This window comes from Pezoporus wallicus, unplaced genomic scaffold (genome assembly GCF_028554395.1).
Source record: "Pezoporus wallicus isolate ANWC-B61680 ecotype Strahan unplaced genomic scaffold, APGP_CSIRO_Pwel_v1 contig_8108, whole genome shotgun sequence".
NCBI classification, from domain to species: domain Eukaryota; kingdom Metazoa; phylum Chordata; class Aves; order Psittaciformes; family Psittacidae; genus Pezoporus; species Pezoporus wallicus.
Genome location: NW_026638088.1, coordinates 572404 through 590323, shown reverse-complemented (window position 1 = coordinate 590323; position 17920 = coordinate 572404). Strand labels below are relative to the sequence as shown.

General features: G+C 47.8%; 1 protein-coding gene across 1 annotated transcript in view; it reads left to right on the top strand.

Annotated features, from left to right (window-relative positions):
* The window catches only part of PLPP3 (phospholipid phosphatase 3), a 43852-nt gene extending 30233 nt beyond the window's left edge, over positions 1 to 13619 (top strand). The window contains exons 4-6 of the mRNA XM_057409267.1: positions 610 to 667; positions 8336 to 8512; positions 13438 to 13619. Of these exons, the coding sequence (XP_057265250.1) occupies positions 610 to 667; positions 8336 to 8512; positions 13438 to 13563 (361 nt within the window). The 3' untranslated portion in view covers positions 13564 to 13619. The remainder of the gene's footprint in view (positions 1 to 609; positions 668 to 8335; positions 8513 to 13437) is intronic.
* The last annotated feature ends 4301 nt before the right edge of the window (positions 13620 to 17920 follow it).

Below are 17920 nucleotides of genomic sequence, written 5' to 3'. Positions count from 1 at the left end.
CTTGGGAATTGTGGGACTCAGCCGAACAATATTTCTTTCCCTTTCTCTTTACTCCTACGCTATTGTTTCCCTGAGCAGTTGCTCAATGTGGGAATGCACCATCAGAGCTGAGCTCATGGTGAGCAGCTCAAGCTGTCCCATGCGGTAGAGCAGAGGGCTTCTCTTCCACTGAGGCTCCACAGAGGCAGGGATGCCAGGACGTCCCCTTTGAGCTCTCTATCAAATCCATGTGATGCTCGGTTTTGACATTTCCAGGCCCACACTTTGCACGCTACAATTAAGCAACAGCAGAAGTTGCTCACTTCTTATTTCTTTACGGTTTCCTGGTTATTTGAGGCGAGACGATGAGTTAGCGGGTTATCCTGGAAATAACTACTGTCCCACGAGTAGACCAGGAAGGGACGAACAATGCGAGCATCCTGTCCATCCGTTCCCTTTCTGCCTCACGAGCGAGCAGGGCGGATAACGGAGGTTTTATAACCTGAAAGGCTGGGGGTCGTTCTGCTTTGGCACCCTCTTGGTAGCAGCAGATAAATCACTATATTACTTATCAAATTCTCATAGTGAAGATTATAGTGGCTGGTTCTTAGCACCTGCTTTGTTTTGCAGGAAATCCTTCTTCTCCGGGCACGCGTCCTTCTCCCTCTACACCATGCTGTATTTGGTGGTAAGTAACCTCAGCCTTGCTTGAGGTTGAGATTTATCCCTGTCCCCCTTTCCCAAGGCACTCACCTGCATTTCATAGCAATAACAGCACGATGAGCATCAGAGATAAAGGGTTGGTGGAAAAAAAGAGCCTGAACAAGCCAGTAGTGGAAAGATCCGCTCTCAGCCCCTGTGGTGTGATTTGGGCTGAAGACTCCTGTGGTGTGTAGCTTTGGGATGTAGCCGAGGCTGCAATTAAATCCGAATCCTATTAAATCTGTGCACGACCTGTGCAATTTTGCTCACCCCATGTCGTGGTTTCCACTGGGGAAGGTGTTGGGTGAGCCAGCATGTTGCAATGATGGGGGGGAAAGATGTGCCACTGGGGAGCGAAGGCTGGTTCCCAAATGTGCCAGCGGAGCAGGTGGAGCAGCCTCTGCCTGCCTGGATCCGGACCCGAGGGCTGGGACTTGTTTTTCTTTGTCAGTGAGAAATGGCTCTACCCTTCCTGTGCCGGGGCTGGGGTGGCTGCCAAGGTGTTTCCTGCCGGGGCTGCAGGAGGCAAACTGCAAGGGGCTGGACCCACACACAGCGTTTGGGAGGGTCTGGAGAGTGATCTCTGCTTATATGTGTATGTATATGGCCATATATATGGGGTCATATTATATGGTCATATATATATATGAATTATTTAGTGTTTTTTTTTTTAATGGGGAAAAAGGCTTGGATTCCATTCAAGATTTGTGCCCCATCCCATCTCCTGTAAGCTCAGATCAGAAAGCAAAGAAACAGCATGGCACTGATAAAAACATTAAACATAAGCTTTTTATCTCTGAGCAGCGCTTCCGCCCCATCCCTTTACCCTCTGAAAAGATAAGTGACCACTACTCCCTCCTGCCTTTTCAGCCCTGGATCCCCCCTCGCTGTGGCAGTTTAATGACTAAGCTCCCCAGGCTGCTGGGGATGGTGTGTTCTTTCCTTGTTTTCCTTCTTATTTTATATAATTCTTGGAAAGCGTCTGGATTTTCCAGTAAACATTCTGGCTGTTTCCTCCCAGCCATTAGGATGCAGAGCCACCCTGGTGGCTCTTTGCAGGAGGCTCAGCCCTCTGCTGCTACCATTGCAAAACTTTCCAAGCTGAGTATGGAAAACCATCCCTCATGCTGGTATTTATTCATTTCTGAGGAGATCGGATTCAGATAAGTCAGCCCGGAGATGCTTTCAGTCTTGGCATCCGGAAACAGTGAGCACTGCCAGTCCGTAAGTCAGTGGTGGTTTCCCTCCATTCAGCAAGATTTAGGTTGTCCTTCCAGGGTGGTTTCTTTTAGTAGGCACTGCTCCCAGGCCTTTTAGGAAGCTAAGCTTGATGCTTTACCTTTTGCACATGGCATGATCTGCAGCATCCATCAGGTTAGAGGATAAACCCGGGGTGCTGTGCCCAGCTAGGCAAGCATTCACCCCCTCCCTGCATTTCCACCTTCATGGCTCATTTTCCAGCACTGCTTTGCACCATTGCCTACTGCCTGATTTTGTTCATAACTTTGCAGCTGAAGTGGCATTTAGGTCCTGCGTAACACTTTGGAGCAGAAAACTGCCCCGATCTCTCTTGGCTGCCCTTCCCTGTCCCCATATGGGAGCACTGTCAGTGCTCAGCAGCCTCTGCCCCTGTCCCTCTCGACCTGGTACAACAGGCCACTTCACTTATCCTTCACCATGGAGGGATTTTGACACCCAGTCCCTTAAGAATGGTTTGATTTCTTTCCTTGTCCCTAAACAGGGGTAAGTCTGGTACCAGGCTCGGTCTGCTGTTAGACCAGCCGTTCTGTTGCCTTGTGCCTTAAAAAATCAGGGGAAAAATTATACCAAATTACACCACAAATTGAAGGTGGAAAAAGGCAACTTGAGACAAAGCGGAATGATGTGGTGTGTAACAGGGCAAGGAAATAACGATCTTGAGAGCTTTTTCCAACCTAACTGGTTCTATGCTTCTCAGTTGTCTAGCAGCACCCTGCTCTCCATCACTTCAGCTCCATGGCCACTGCCAGAGCCTGAACAAAGTAATCTCATGGAAGAAGGGAGGCAGAAAATCTGTCATGTTGGACAGGACTATAATATCCAAAAATAATGTGAAAAATAGAGGTGGTTATGATAACCTGAAAGGATTTATGCAGAATAAACCCTGCTGTCTCGCTCAGCTCAAAGAACCAGCGGGCTTTGGAAAGCCTGATAAGAAGTGTGGCATCCACAATGCCAGCACCTGCAGGAGATGGATTTAATCAGTCTTTGCAGAATTGGGGGTATCTGTGGGGCTGAGCATGTGCTGATCAGCCATGTCCTGAGTGCATTCCCTATTGAACAATACTTCATATTTCAAGGATAAGTCACTTCCTGTCTTTCCTGGCGCTCCCTGGCTTCATTCTTGGAGCCCATTCTGAATTATAATGTTTTCAAGTTTGCCTCACCTGATGGAGGCGGGTGCCAGAAAGCTGAGGTTGATCTATTAAAAGATAGCTGATTCCCACACATCCCATGGGGCTTCACCTGCACCATGGGGCTGGATTTGCCTAGGGATTTAGTGGCCAGTGAATGGGTGACCATGACTTCCCTGTTGCCTGGCACAGCAGCAGTGCCTTGCAGTATCCATCAAGGAGAAAGCAGTTTGGCTTTTCCCAGTAGGAAAAGGTGGCTAAAGGCCAAGCCCCAGAGGGCTCTGGGGGAAAAGTCCTGGGGAAAGGCATTTGCAACACAGTAAAATCCCTTGGGATTTAGTTCTAAATGCTGAGACTTCATGGCTAAGTTTCTCGCAGCCTTCTTGTCACCAAGAATACTCAGTTAACATCAGGCCTTTGTATAAAACATTTAAAAGGGGAAATTACAGTTGGGTAATCCTCTTTGTCTTAATTTTCCTTGCTTTGTTACTCCTTGGCTGAGCGAGCCCATAATACGTATTTATAGCAGGCTGAGGAAAGAGGTGGTATGTAGCAGCTTATTTCATGCAGCCCTCTGGACCTGACTTGCACCTCTCAGTCGAGTTTTAATGGATGCTGGGAGTCTTTGTAGAGAGCAATGGATGCTTTCTGCTGCCCTTGAGCATGTGAGACCATAATGCTGATTTTTCTTGCAGCATGAAATCCCAGCCAACCACAGAGAGGATGCAGGAAAGCTAAATTAATATCAGAAAAGCTAAATATTCCTCAGCAATGTTGGCCGATTCTGGACAAAATGAGAGTAAAACAGGGATGTTTGTGTATTTAATGTGTGTTGGTGGGTGAGACTGAAGACTTCAGAATAGGTTTAAGTGCGCTCTACTAATTTAGATGTAGAATTATCCTTCCATCTCTAATTTTACATACACAAACACGGTTTATATGTATTTATATCAGGGTGTGAGGCTTCTTGCTAAAGGGTGATGGTCCCAGCTCTGGTGCTGCTGAGCAATGATGTGTCCATGAGAAGGAAACTCTGTGGTGGTTGTGGACTTGGAGTCAAGTTTAGCGGTGACCTAAGTAAACGAATAAACTGGAATTGCATCAGAGGCCAGGGTCGAGGTGTGAACTGCGTTGCTGAGCTGATGGGGATGCTCCCAGTGAGGTTAGAGGATCAGCAAGGGCGAGGAAGAGGCAACCAGCATGTGCCTTCAGTGCTGGGAGGTCTTTGCCCTTTCCCTGTCCTTGACTTCTAGCCAGCTTGGTGCTGAAAGCTGGATTCTTCTGTTCCCCTTCCTCCAGCTGGCTCTGCCCAGCCAGGGCCCTGTGTTGCATCAGGGTGAGTTTGGATCTGGGAGGCTTTGGCTCTGTACCACTCTGGTTACCTCTTTGTTTGCAGATGGGGCTGGAGATGGAGGTAACACCAGGTCAGACAGTCAGAAACAAGATCAGCCCTTTCCCAGAAGGTGTGACTAAGGGACGTGGTTGGGGAGAGCGTGAAGAGGATGGGATTTCTGGGTGGCAGAAAGCCCTGGGAGGCTGGAGGTGATGCTTTTAGCCCATGTCCCCTGCCAGCTCCTACTCAAAGGGTTTACTCAGGGGTTGCGTGCGGTCACGGGCTGTCCCCACCACCACTGTGGAAGTCCCCTGGCAGAAGAAGAGCAATGTGACGTCCCTCAAGCCATCTGCTCTGTGGTAACTCGGCCTCTGCCAGGAGACTGTGGATGGCAGCTCCATATAACTGCTGCTCTGTGTGATCCCATTTTGTTTCATCCACCCTTGCTCTTGTTGATGCTCCTCCTGAGTTTTGCTGCCCTGTGATGGTTTGTGGTGGAAAGAACCCTGGTTGTGGTCTTGCTTCCCCATCCCTTCCCAGGAAGGACTCCATCCAGCCCCACATTCCCAACCAAATCTGGCAGTCCTTAGCAGGCAGCAATTCACATCTGCTCCCAGGTTTCAGAAAAACCAAAAGCAGGTTTTTTTTTGGATAAATTACCAGGAACTTCCCATTTTTTCTTAAGAGCACTAATTCCTGTTTTAGGGAAATTCTGATCTTTTTAGCCCATGAGCTCCTCTTTTACTTTCTGATCTTCTCTTATTAACTAGGTTTCTCTGCCCTCAGTATGAAAGAGGCAAAGTTCAGAGCACCTCAAGGCTTGCCTCTAAAGTACTTATGGCACAGCACCCTGGTGTTTAGAATATGAAAATTGCTGTTATCCTCTTTTCCCTATGAATGGGGAACTAAACAGCAATTTTCCCAAGACTTTGATTGGAGCAATGAAAGGAGCTCAGCCGAGATCCTTAAGCTGACAGTGTGGTGTCTGAGGTGCATCTATTCTGGTTTGTTTTGCTCCTCCAGGATATACAAGTGTGGGTGTGAATTAGGTGCTGGGCACTTGGGTGTTCCCCAGCACAGCCCATATGGTGCCACGCTGCCTTTGCACTCGTTTCCCAGGGCTAAAGTGTGTACATTAGGCACACTTTGGTGCTGTGCTTTGGAAGGAATGGGTCAGTATATACAAACAGGGCTGGTTTTCAATCGCTTCAGCTCCAGCAGTGTCTGCTTTACTGTGTGTTCAAAGTTGGTGTTTGCTTTTTATTGCTAGTTTTTAATTGGTACTATCACATCCCCACCTGCAGAGGAACTGTTTAGGCCAAGCTTGTGGGATGGAATGATTGGAGAGGATGTCAAGGCTATGCAAAAGGAATAAATGTCACATTATCCAGCATCAAGTTTCTTTCTTAAGGAGGTTGATGTGACAGAGCCTCAAGACTTCCATTAGGAAAAAAGTCTTCACTGAAAGGGTGCTCAGGCATTGGAACAGGCTGCTTAGGGCAGTGGTGGAATCACCATTCCTGGAAGTGTTCACAAACAGTGTAGATGAGGCCCTTAGTGCCACGTGGTGGACTTTGCAGTGCTGGGGTAATGGCTGGACTCTGTTATCTTAAAGGTCTTTTCCAGCCAAGTTGATTCTGTGGTTCAGCTTGGTTGGAAAATGTCTAATCCTGATGTCTTTAGTCACAATATGACATTAGGGTTTAAGTCTTTGTGGTAGAACTGAGCGTAATAGTCTATAAGCTCTAATACTTGGAGATAATTTTGCTCTGCAGCAACATACTGGAACCTGAGTTTTGCACTGTCATCTGGGCTGGGCTGGGCTGAGACTCTTGAACAAGAAAATAGTCCTTAATCTAAGCCATGGCAATAGAAGCTTATATTTCTGTCTTTTGTGTGCTTGAAAAATGCTCTTCACAAATAGTTTTTTCAAGGTACATTGTCTCTAGACTGAGAAATTGTATTTAAAGACATGGGAGCTCCCAGCACCCTCTATCACCACCTTCCCTGAATACTTCCCACGAGTATCCTTCCCTGCAGTTTAATCTCAGTGGCAGATCACTGGGTGCACAATGGCAGTGAAAATTCAGGCAGTATAAGCATTGCAAACTGAAAATACAGCTCCTTGCTAATGAACCACAGAGATATTTGCTTGCAGGGTGAAGTATCTGCTGTTAAATCACTGCGAGTGCCTATGCAGGATGCGGTTGTGCTATTTGACAGCTCTAGCTTTCCAGTTCAGTGATGGCAGCATTTTACCTGGAGGGAAAGCACCTCCTCATTGCTGGCGGGGTTTTATCACAAACTAGACAACCAGACCAGTGGTCCATTCGCTGGGCTGCATCAGCATGGGTTTGCTGTGGGACCTAGACAGCTGTAACTCATCCCATAGCATCGTGTACACAAGTTTGCATGGTGTGGGGTGTGCACCGTGGTGACGTGGCTCAGTTCCCAGACTCTGGCTGGTTTGCAGATATATTTTCCAGAATCATAATGTGCATTAGCCAGCACTGAGCTGTTTTGGTACTGTTCTCTTCCATGTTAATTGGCTAACAATTTGGATAATTTGGAGCATCTGCTCTATTGAAATGACATGATGTTCCATTTCATCTTGAGAGCCCAGCCTGCTTTCCAAAGAGGGGTAAATATGATATTTATGCAACAGCCAAACATACTAAATTGGCCAAAATGATGCTTCCCCCTTATCAGTTTTCCAATTAATTCTGCTTTTATAGGTAAATGGAGTCGTTAAGTTATTTGTGGGAACCCAACAAGAGCTTCATTCCCTTTTATATCAACGCAGTGTAAACTGCTCTGGGTGTGTAAAAGGGATCGTAAATGGGTATTAAACCCCTTTCCAGCCCTCTGATGTTGCAGAGTCCCATAAAGCATACTGGGTCTGACTTCCAGTGCTTCATTTAGGATCAGGCAGAACACGCATGCTGCGGATGAGCCCACAGGCAGTAGGTCTGAGCTGCAGGAGCCTAGCAGTGTTTTCCAGGCACTTTTACACTCCTGGAGCCATTGAATGCCTCTCTGCTTTGCAAGCATGAAGGCTGATGCAGCGTCCCCTCCCTTCCCACAGCCTTCCTCCCTGCTCATCTGTGGGCAGTGGGTTGCCATTTTCCTGTCCTCGCTTCCCGGTTCCCACAGGAACCGGCCGTGCCCACTGGTTGAAACGGAAACAGGCCTGAGACAGTCACGGCAAAGGGACAATGTCCAACTGAGGTCACGTCAGCTTCGTCTTTTTGGGTCGAGCCAGGAACTCGCTTTTCCCTCTCTGGATAGGAATGACTTCCCATGCCATGCGATGCAGCGGCTGCCTCCTACATCCACGCAAACCCCAGGGCTCAGGCTGGGATACATGACAGCAATGTTAGAGGATTGTATTTTGCATGTTGACACAGGTTGTGGCTGCATCTGAGGATCCTTGGGGCTAGCTCTGGAGGTGTGGCTTGCTGCACTGATTCCTGGTTTTCACCTGAGAGATGCTGTGGGTTCTGCTTGTCTCAGATTTGGGACCTTGCTTCTGTCACACACTAAATAGTCATAGGGAGGAATTCCCTTATTTGGCCCGATGGGATGTCTTGTGGAGGCTGAAGCGGGGCTGTGGTGTGAGCTGGAATGCAGGGGATCCCTTAACCTGGGTTCGCCAAAGATGGGGTGTACCCATCCGCCTCTGCCTGCATCCCCTCCATGGGTTACAACCCCTCCAGCTCCACTTCTCTCTGCATGTTGGGGGCCACACATTTGCAAAGAGCATCCTCCTTCCTTGGTAACTCCTTCCTCCTTTGAGCCACAGGGGTGCAGGTGCCCCATGACCAGCCCCACAGCGTGCTTGCTGCCATGTGTGCACATTTAGGGCAAGACTTCTCCTTTGCTGCCCTCAAATCAACCCAACCTTTCTGTTTCCCTCTCTTCTCCACAGTTTTATCTGCAGGCCAGATTCACGTGGAAGGGAGCCCGCCTGCTCCGTCCCCTCCTCCAGTTCACCCTCATCATGATGGCGTTTTACACCGGCCTGTCCCGTGTGTCAGACCACAAGCATCACCCCACTGACGTGCTGGCAGGCTTTGCACAGGGAGCCCTGGTGGCTTACTGCGTGGTGAGTATGGCCAACCCTGCAAGGAACAGCAGTGGGGGTGCTGGTGGGGGTCCCAGGGGAATAGCAGGCATCTCCCCTACCCAACAGCTCTTGGAAACCCCTGCTACAGCCAGGATGTGGCAGGAGGCAGTGTACTCCAGGAGCTTGATCTGGTGTTATCCTCATGTGGCAGTGTGTGTAAGCCTCATCTGCAGTTGGAACATGGCTCAAGAGCAGAGCATCCTACCAGCACAATGGTGGGTGTTCCAATGGGGACCTAGCAGAGGAGGGTGCACCCACCATCGCTTCTCATCCCCACGAGCAAACACCACTGTTGTACTGGAAGGGTGAAGCAGCTTCTCTTCTCCCTCCCCAAGCAAACTGCATAGTTAGCAAAAAATACCACATTTAGGGTTTTTCCCCATCAGCCTTGAGCTCCTGAGCAAAAGCCCCTTGACCCAGACAGCTCAGGGTGATAAAAAGACATTCAGACAAGGCAGGGTATTTCCCTTTCATCCAGCAGCATTGGCTCCTCCAGCTGCTCTTGGTAATGAGCACTGGCTCATTTGCAAGGCTTTCCACCAGGACCCAAGCGGGAAGTCTGGGGTGGTTGGGATTATGGCTCTTCCCTGCACCATTTAGCCGAAAGCCATCCCCTGGGGGTGGGAGCTGGTGTCTGCCCAGTGAGGGGAGGCAGGCTGCCTCTTTTGGTGGTGGGTTTTTAACATGGCAAAAGGACTCGTGAGAACACGGTGAACGAAAGCCATGCCCGCGTGTCTTCAGCTGCCAGGCTTGTTCTCATGCAATTTGCTTTCCAAAGTGTGGCCTGATTGCACGGCCCTATAACTCGAAGTGACACATATAGATGCTTAAAGTTGGCAGGGCAGGAGGGCACCGGGTCGGGTGGCTGCCTCGCATAGAAACAAAGGAGCTGGGGGTTATGGTTGTTCCTTTGTCTGTCCAGATTCCTGAAAGCAGGATTTGAGCAGCACACCACTTGCTTGATTTGTTTGGGTGGTTTTTTTTTTCCCCTCTTTTTTTATTAGCTGATGTAAAAATAAAGCAGTCTTGCAAGGTTTTAAGCAAGGCATTAAGTTTCCTAATGTTATAGTATGCAAGGAGAAAAATAGGTTATTTATGTACTTCCTACTCATTGATAATATTCCAAAGCTGAAACAAAAATGTCATTGTTGGGAAGCTCTCATGAAGTATTATTAACTCGCTGTTGGGTTTAGCCTGATGCCGATATCCCATGTGGGGCTGGCAAATTCACAGGGAGGAACTAGCAAAGTATCTGTGCACAGATGCATGCTGCCGCTGCTCTAATGCATGCTATAGGTCATGTCCTTCATTCCAGTATTGTCAGGGTGTTTCTCCAAGCCCTGGCAGTATTTTCCTATCCCAGGAGTCAGCTGGCAGTCCTGGGAGAAAAGACCCTGGGCCACACTGGGAACAGTGAAGGAGCTTGTCTCAGTCCGAATGCTGCCGTTTGCATGATGTGGTTTGTCGCAAATGCACATCACCAGGCAGTTTTACAAGGGGGTGTTTGCCTCTCCGCTTGCCTTTCTGCTTGAGAGGTGGGATAACGGCTATATATAAGAGGAATAAGGATCAGGCAATCCATCCCTGGATCCCAGCAGTGGTTTCAGAAAGACAATAGCTCTCCGGATGCTCCGGATGGGTGTCCGGATGCTTCCTGGCCAGGACAAGCAGCAGGTCTGGCTGTCCTCTCCCGGCCCTCCAGCAGCTGGGAGCTGTGGTGGGAAGGGGAGGCTGTGGCAGCATTAGGCTGTTTTCCTGTGTCAAGGTAAAGTGACATAGGAAGCAGCTGCCTGAGTTTCCCAGGCAGGCTCAGGTTTGCCTGCAAGCCTGGGGCAACCTGTGCTTCTCTTCCCAGATGGCTGTTGTATCCAAACCCTTTGCAGGCATGGCTTGGTGGCTGGGGACTTCTCAGGCAGCAGCTCAGGACTCAGAGCAGGGTTTAAACCCAGCCCTTGTCTTATTTCATCAGCTTGCAAAGAACCATCAGTAAGTTCTTTGCTGGTATGAGGTACCAGCAGACTTTCTTCCCTTTTGGGAGGTTGCAACAAGGGACAAGAGGAAGAGTCACCCCAAGACTCCCTGGAGTTTGCATTGAATGCATAGTTTAGCAGCTTTATGCTGCGATGTCCTGGGGGTTGTTGCTCAGCTCTGGGATCCAGGTCTTGTGTATGGGATGCTCCGAAGCAGAGGGAGGTACCTGGAAACTCATCACCTCCAACTCACCATGTGTGCTCCCAGACACGCCTTCCCTCAGCTAAGTCTTCAAGTGTCCACTCTGATAGTCAAGGGCTGTTAAAGCACCATAGTTTTCAAGGTGCAATTTCCAGTAGGAACCAACTGGAAGTTTCATCTCCAAGGGCTGACAGAGCTTAAATCCAGGTTGTGCTGCTGCAGACACATTTGTCCTTCAGTGCCTGAAATAACAAGCAGAAGACATTAGTGTCAAGTGCTTCCAGCTGATGAGACATTTGGACCCTGATCCAGGGTGAAATACGATGAGGATTTATTAAATGGAAATAGTCTTTATGCGTGTTTTAGGCAGCCTGTTATGTGTTGTGTAGTTTGTCTTGTCTGGTGAGAGAGAAGAGGGGAGATGTTGGAAGGACTTGCTCCTGGTGTTGCTCTGATTAGCTTAAATGAGTTGTTTTAACCTCTTTGTATCTGATTAAGTATTTCTTCAATATAATGAAAAGGAATAGGAATTCAGTGGCAATATAAGATATTGGCTTACTTTGTACAATACACACTCAGTGTTCTGCTGTCAAGTTTTCTTTATGGGTGGAGAGCACCTTCTACAGGAAATGGAGCTAATCCAAGTGAAAAACTGCACGTTTATTAGTCCTTTTTTGCGTTAAACAGTTCAAGCATTAGGAGGATTTAACACACTGTTTAACCCCCAAAGATCACGTTTCATGATTCCTTTAAGTGTTTGTATAACCTCCAGCCATGTTAAAGTGAAATACAGTTTAAAGAGAAATGAAAACTCTTACCCAACCCCTGCATTAAACCCTGAAAAGCAGTGAGCAGCACAGTAAAAGCTGAACTATGCAGGATGACACTCCGCCATAACTCATTCCTGTCCAAAATAGGGACCAGATTCGGTGTAATCCCCATATGCTTCTTGTGCTCTGCAGTCTTCTCCCATAAATTGATTTGTCATGGCTATCTCGGGGCAGAAATTGGACATCTTTTTGATTGAATCCAGCTCCCTGAGGTGGACAAGCGAGTGGGATGGCACCAGAAACACGCCAAGTGAGCCGAGCAGGGGTTTTACAGTTATTAACAACCAAAAGAAAATCATTGCCAGAGCAAAACAAGATGCTTTTACACTGCAATGCTGCAGCAAAGGGCCAGACTCCAACTTGTGATCTTTGGTGGGATCGGCTGAATCCTGTTACTTAACCAAAGGTACCAATGCTGCCACTTGGTTGCTCTGTAAACAGCTTCAGTGGCTCTGTTATACAACTAGGCAGCTAGACACCGGCATATACATGGAAAAAAAGAGAGGGTTTATATGTCAGCTCCTTCCCTGCTTTTCCATGAAGCAATAAAAGCCAAGCAACAACAGCTCAGTTTCCTGCATCCCCGGTTATAATTGTAGGAGTAAATTGCCACTTACAGCAGGTTCGCTGTGTTCAGCTCAGCTCCTTATCTGCCTGTGCTGATAGGGACTTGCAAAAGTTGTTTCCAAGGACGACTTGACCTGCTGGGCTGGGCTGCGGGCATTTAGAATATGTGGAGATGCAGATGGGGAAAACCTTTGCTCCTCCTTTGCTGCATTATCCAGCCTGGATGCTTTCAGCTGATATTATTCCTTTTGAGCACCATGGACTTGGTTTGTTGGTTTTTTAACCTGATTTATCTTGTATCCAAGTATTGTGGGAGAAAACTCAAGTGTACTGCTAATTCCTACAACCACGTGCTGCTCCTCCTGGGGCTTCGGCTCAGCCAGCCCACAGCTTGGTCCAGACTATTGGTGCTTGAGGATGTCTGAGATGCGCTGGGAAATTAGGGCTGGCATTCAGCAGCAGGACCAAAGTTCGGGGCTTTAGTGCCAGCTAATGAAGTGATGACTCCTCACCACTTCTTGCTCCATGCAGAGGATCCGTGATGTCTGACTCTTTTCCCCTCTGGTGAGGGGCTGAAGTTTGGCAAGGGAGAAAGCGTCCCAGTCCTGGAGGACTGATAAGCTTTGTGCAGCGGCTGCCAAGGAGGATGTGGAAGTTTCCTCCCAGCAGTTTGTTTCTTATTGTGTTGCTACCTCCCGAATTGCCAAGTACTGACTTTTTCACATCCGGGTGAGGGGTTACATCATGGGATATTTAGGAAGAACTAGTCAGGAATAGTTCCTCTTTTCCTTAGGTTTTAGTCTCAGGATCAGACCCTGGCTCTATACCAGTACCTTGGTGGGGCATGAGGAGAGCATCACTCACCACTGACTCACTGCTGATAACTTTTCGGACAGCTTTGATTTGAAAGCTCTTAATTGCCTACCTGATTTCTGGCTGAATGAGTTGTTTCATGACAACTCCATCCCTACAGCCACTCACCAATGAGTCAGGCCAGCCCTTTGGAGACCTTTGTTATTTTATTGGAGCGTGGGGCCATGTATCTGTTTCCTGGCTTTTCAACCCATTCAGCCAGAGGTTTGGGCATTTCACTTGGTGATTACACAATGAGAAATGAAATTGTGCTGTAATGGTTTTAGGCTGTGTTTTGTAAGGTCTGAGTCTTCTTCCTTATTATGGTGGTAGCAGGCGCTGAGATTTCACTGCTATCAGTGTTACGGACAGACCTTCAATAGCACAAGTAGTGCTGGTTTTGCAGCTTAAAGATGTGAATATCTTCTGTAATTAAGTATCCCCCAATGTGACTGAATTTGCTTTTTCCTTTTATCCCTATAGGTCTTTTACGTCTCAGATCTCTTCAAGCCCAAGACAAAGACTTGCCTGCCTCCACCACCCATCCGGAAGGAGATCCTTTCACCTGTGGACATCATTGAACGGAATAACCATCACAACATGGTGTAGACCTTTGAGAAATTGGATGGGTGTTGTATTTTATTTTATTTTTTTTCTTTTTTTTGTTTTTTTTTTTTGCAAAAAAAAAAATGACTGCTGACAGCAACTACCTGCTGCTCTCAAATCTCATCAGACAGTAGAATGTAGGGAGAGACTTTCTTGCCCGACCAGTAAAGTCTTACTCTGTGGTCTTCACAACTTGCAACATTTGGATTGAAAGGGGTTGGTGGTCAACTAAGTCAAAGCGACAATGGGAAAGGAATAAAAACACACAAACCACAAAAGCTGAACAAAGAGAGGTGCCGGAGTTCTGGATGTGCAATTGGTTTGAGTGTTCATGTTGTAGTGAACGCCAAATTGTTCATAGCCTAATGAACGCCAAGGGATTTTTGGAAAGCTGGCCATCTTAGGGGTATTTTTTATACTATGAAGATTTCCAATGCCTGCGAGGAAAAAAACAACTCACAAGTAAATTGTGTAGCACTACATGCGAGAAACAGCACTGAGTAAAGATCTGGGATTGGTTTGTAAGAGTTGCTTTTTTTTCTCTTCTTTTGATACTAGTATATTTTTGCCTCCTCTATTCCATACTGTGACTTAGTTTAGAAGAAGCTTGCCCAGTCCAAGGGTCTCTGTTCACACTACGTTTAACGAGCAGTCCTGAGACATGCAGTGAGACTGAATAACTCTGTGTAGAGAAGCCACATTTCTTCCTCTTATTCACTCATGAGGGTTCATCCTGCCTGAGCCCTTGGGCCTGTGCAGCACCCACAAATGGCCCTTCATGAAAAGAGCATCCCCAGTCATCCCTCCCTCAAATCCCAGCAGATTTTGTGTGCCCACACGAGCTGGCAAGTGGGTAGCAGCGGCTCTGCTGAAGACGCATTCGCACTACACCCTCGGGGCTGAGTCCTGGGGTAACTTTGATTCTGCGGTTTCGGGACGGGCTGCTGGGCGGCACGTCCCAGCCTGGGTGTCAGTTGGTTTGTGCATCCCTCCTTCCTCATCCTCCTCCTCCTTCCTTGGGCACCCCGGCATGCGCCAAGCAGGTACCAGGTCCTGTGCTGCGCTCGGTGACCCCGGTGGTGAATCAGTCGTGCCTGTATGGAACGCGATTCCTTCTTCTTTTCCCCAATTTTGAAGTTTATTTTTCTTGCCCAGAAGCCACGGGCTCTCGGTTTGCAGCCCTTTCACAAAGCGTGTTTGCAAAGGGATCCCGCAAAGCATGCAGAACGGCCATTTGCACATCCTTCTCACAGAATCCGTCCTATCATTTCAACTATAGCAAGCTATGATTTTTTTTTATATATAAATATTATATAAATAATGTATAAAACCTTAAAAATTAACTATGTAAAATATTATTTCTGAAACAATTTTAGATATATCCACTATGACTATAAACTGTGTCCTGACCTGTGTTATTTACATTTTGCTGCTTAAAAAAGCATTTGAATTAATTTTTTTATAGTCGACTAAAATATTGTAGTTCTGTGGTAGTAATATTTTAATGAAAATAACTACAATTAGAGACATTTGTATAAAAAAATTCATATTAAATTGTCTGTATTTTTGTAATGTTCCATTTTGTAAAGAGAAGAATATTCAAAGACTTTTGTAGAATACAAAATTGAAGTTTGTATCTGCGAAATTATTGCTGTATAAATGTGCTTTTTAAATAAAAGCTCATAACACAACTAAACATCCCAGTGGGAGTTGTGTTCTGCCTTTGGGTTGACCTTCCCCAGTTAAAGGAATTAGGGCCGTTCCCCAGCGGGATGATTGGGGGTGACCCTTTGGGATTTGATGATGCATGACCGGCAGAGAGCTGGGCTTGTTCAGCCTGGAGAAGTCTCCTTAAGGGGAGACCTTAGAGCAGGCTCCAGGAAACCTGGAGAGGGGCTTTGGACAAGGGCCTGTAGGGACAGGCCAAGGGGAATGGCTTTAACCTGCCAGAGGGGAGACTGAGATGAGCTCTTAGGCAGGAGCTCTTCCTGTGAGGGTGCTGAGGCACTGGCACAGGGTGCCCAGAGAAGCTGTGGCTGCCCCATCCCTGGCAGTGTTCAAGGCCAGGTTGGACACAGGGGCTTGGAGCAAGCTGCTCTAGTGGAAGGTGTCCCTGCCCGTGGCAGGGGTTGGGGCTGGATGAGCTTTAAGGTCCCTTCCAACACAAACCAGTCTGGGATAATATGAGGACATCTGGGTAAAATACCCAATGCCACTTTTGATGGAGTTCTCTCCAAATCACCCTACTGGAGAGGAAGGATGGGAACGCTTGTGGCTTTGCGTTGGACTGCTCTTGGCTATGCCGTCTTTGAGCAAATCCCTTTTTATTGAGGGCATCCCTTTTTCATTAGCAATATTATAAGCTTTCAAGAAATATTACTGAAATAAAACAGAATCTGAAGAGCCACAGCCCAGCTGCCGGGTGTCCTGGCCAGCCCCTGCCTAACTGAACTCACAGCTATGCTCTGCACAAACACTTCTTCCATGAAAAACAGGCACTTTGCAGCTGAACAGCAAACTTGCAGCTCGCTGGTTTGCAAAGATGTGGGTGGAAGGGGGAAAAGAGGGGAAATAAAAGAAGCCCACAACAACATGTGCTGAGATCCACACGTGTGCACCGCACACAGTTAGGAGGCAGCCTTGATTTTTTAAGTCCTTTCTTTCTTCCTCCTGCAGACAAAAAGCAGCTTCTCGGTGGTGACACATGGCCAGAGCTGCGTTTCGGCCACTCCTTGGATGCACCACATCAGCGAGATAAGGTGGCACAGAAGTCATTTGCAAGAATGCGTGACAGGAAGCAAATACCACATCAAACTGCAAATAAATAGCAGGTGGAAATGAAGGAAGCAGAACTCAGCTCGCACTCGCTATTATTATCCTAATTACTAGCAATGTTTTGTTACACATGGAAGAACTTTGTAGACCTGCACCTGTCCTAAATGCAAAGGGATTTTTCATGGTGCTGCATGTGATTTGGAAGTGTTTAGGGGTTGCGTGTGTTATAGAGGTGAGGCTTTAGCTTCAGGGCAATGGCTGTGGGGACAGACTCTTAATCCCCTGTTTAATCTGGAGAAGAGAAGGCTCAGCAGGGACCTTATTGCTCTCTACAGCTACCTGAAAGGGGACGGAGCCAGGAGGTGGCTGGTCTCTGCTGCCAAGGAACAAGTAATGGGACAAGAGGAAACAACCTGAGGTTGCACCAGGGGAAGTTTAGATTGGATAGTAGGAACGATTCCTTCCCCAAAGGGTGCCCAGGCATTGGAACAGGGTGCCCAGGGCAGGGCTGAAGTCACCAGTGTTCACAAGTGTAGACAAGGCCATCAGTGCCATGGGTTAGTGGTGGCCTTGGCAGTGCTGGGGTAATGGTTGAACTGGATGAGCTTAAAGTTGTTTTCCAACCAAGTTGATTCTATAACCCTGTTCTATGATTCCATGATTATCTTCAAAATCTGCTGTCCAGGTGTATGGCGGGAGGAGGAAACACTCATGAAGGGAGGAGCCTCATGGACCCCTTCACGTGCGAGGCTGGCTCAGATGCAGCAAGTGCTGGGTTGAGAAAAATGTTTGCTTGCACCTTAACCCCCAGCTACTTGGAAGAAAACAGGAATACAGATGTCTGGGTGAAAGAGGAGGGCTTGGAGAAGTGTCAGAGGGCAAATGGTACCGGAGGCGATAAGAGCCAGGGCACAGCCAGTGGCTGTGCGGATGGCAAATCATGGGACCTCACTCAGGATGTGTGGGTCAGGTTGGGGAGAGGGAGAAAAGGCCATGGATAAATCTGTAGAAGATAAATCTAAAGAAACAGTACAGTGTGGGGCTGTGTATCACCAGTGCCAAGTCCTATTTCTGGCTGAGCAATGGTGTTTCCTCCTCTGCTTCCTGTCTGACGTCCCGGTGCTGTCCAGTCTCATCTGCACGCTCATGCTGGGAGGGTAAGGATAGCTTTGCGCTGCAGCCTGTGCCCAGAGGGGTGCAGCTTTGCCAGGGCTCACCCCTGGTGACTGCTTGGGAAATAAAAGGGAGTGATTATTTCTTGAGGCATGGATGGAAGAAGGCAATACACGGTGACATGGTCCACAGAAGTCTTTCTGTGTTAGCCAGGCACGGGATACATGTTTTGGTGCTACAGGAAGAGTGAGCACTGATATTAAATGATCATTTTAATGTAGCTTCATAGAGAAGTGAAAGCCAAAGGAGCAGAGGTCCACAAGCCGTGAGGATGGTGACAGAGTGTATCTATTGCCATCGCTTCCTGCAAGGCAGGAAGGAAGTGAAAGAGAAACAGGTGAAATGGAAAAGAAACCAAACCCAAACCCATACGAGCACTAGGATACCAAGCAACCACTTCTGTAGGTGGTGC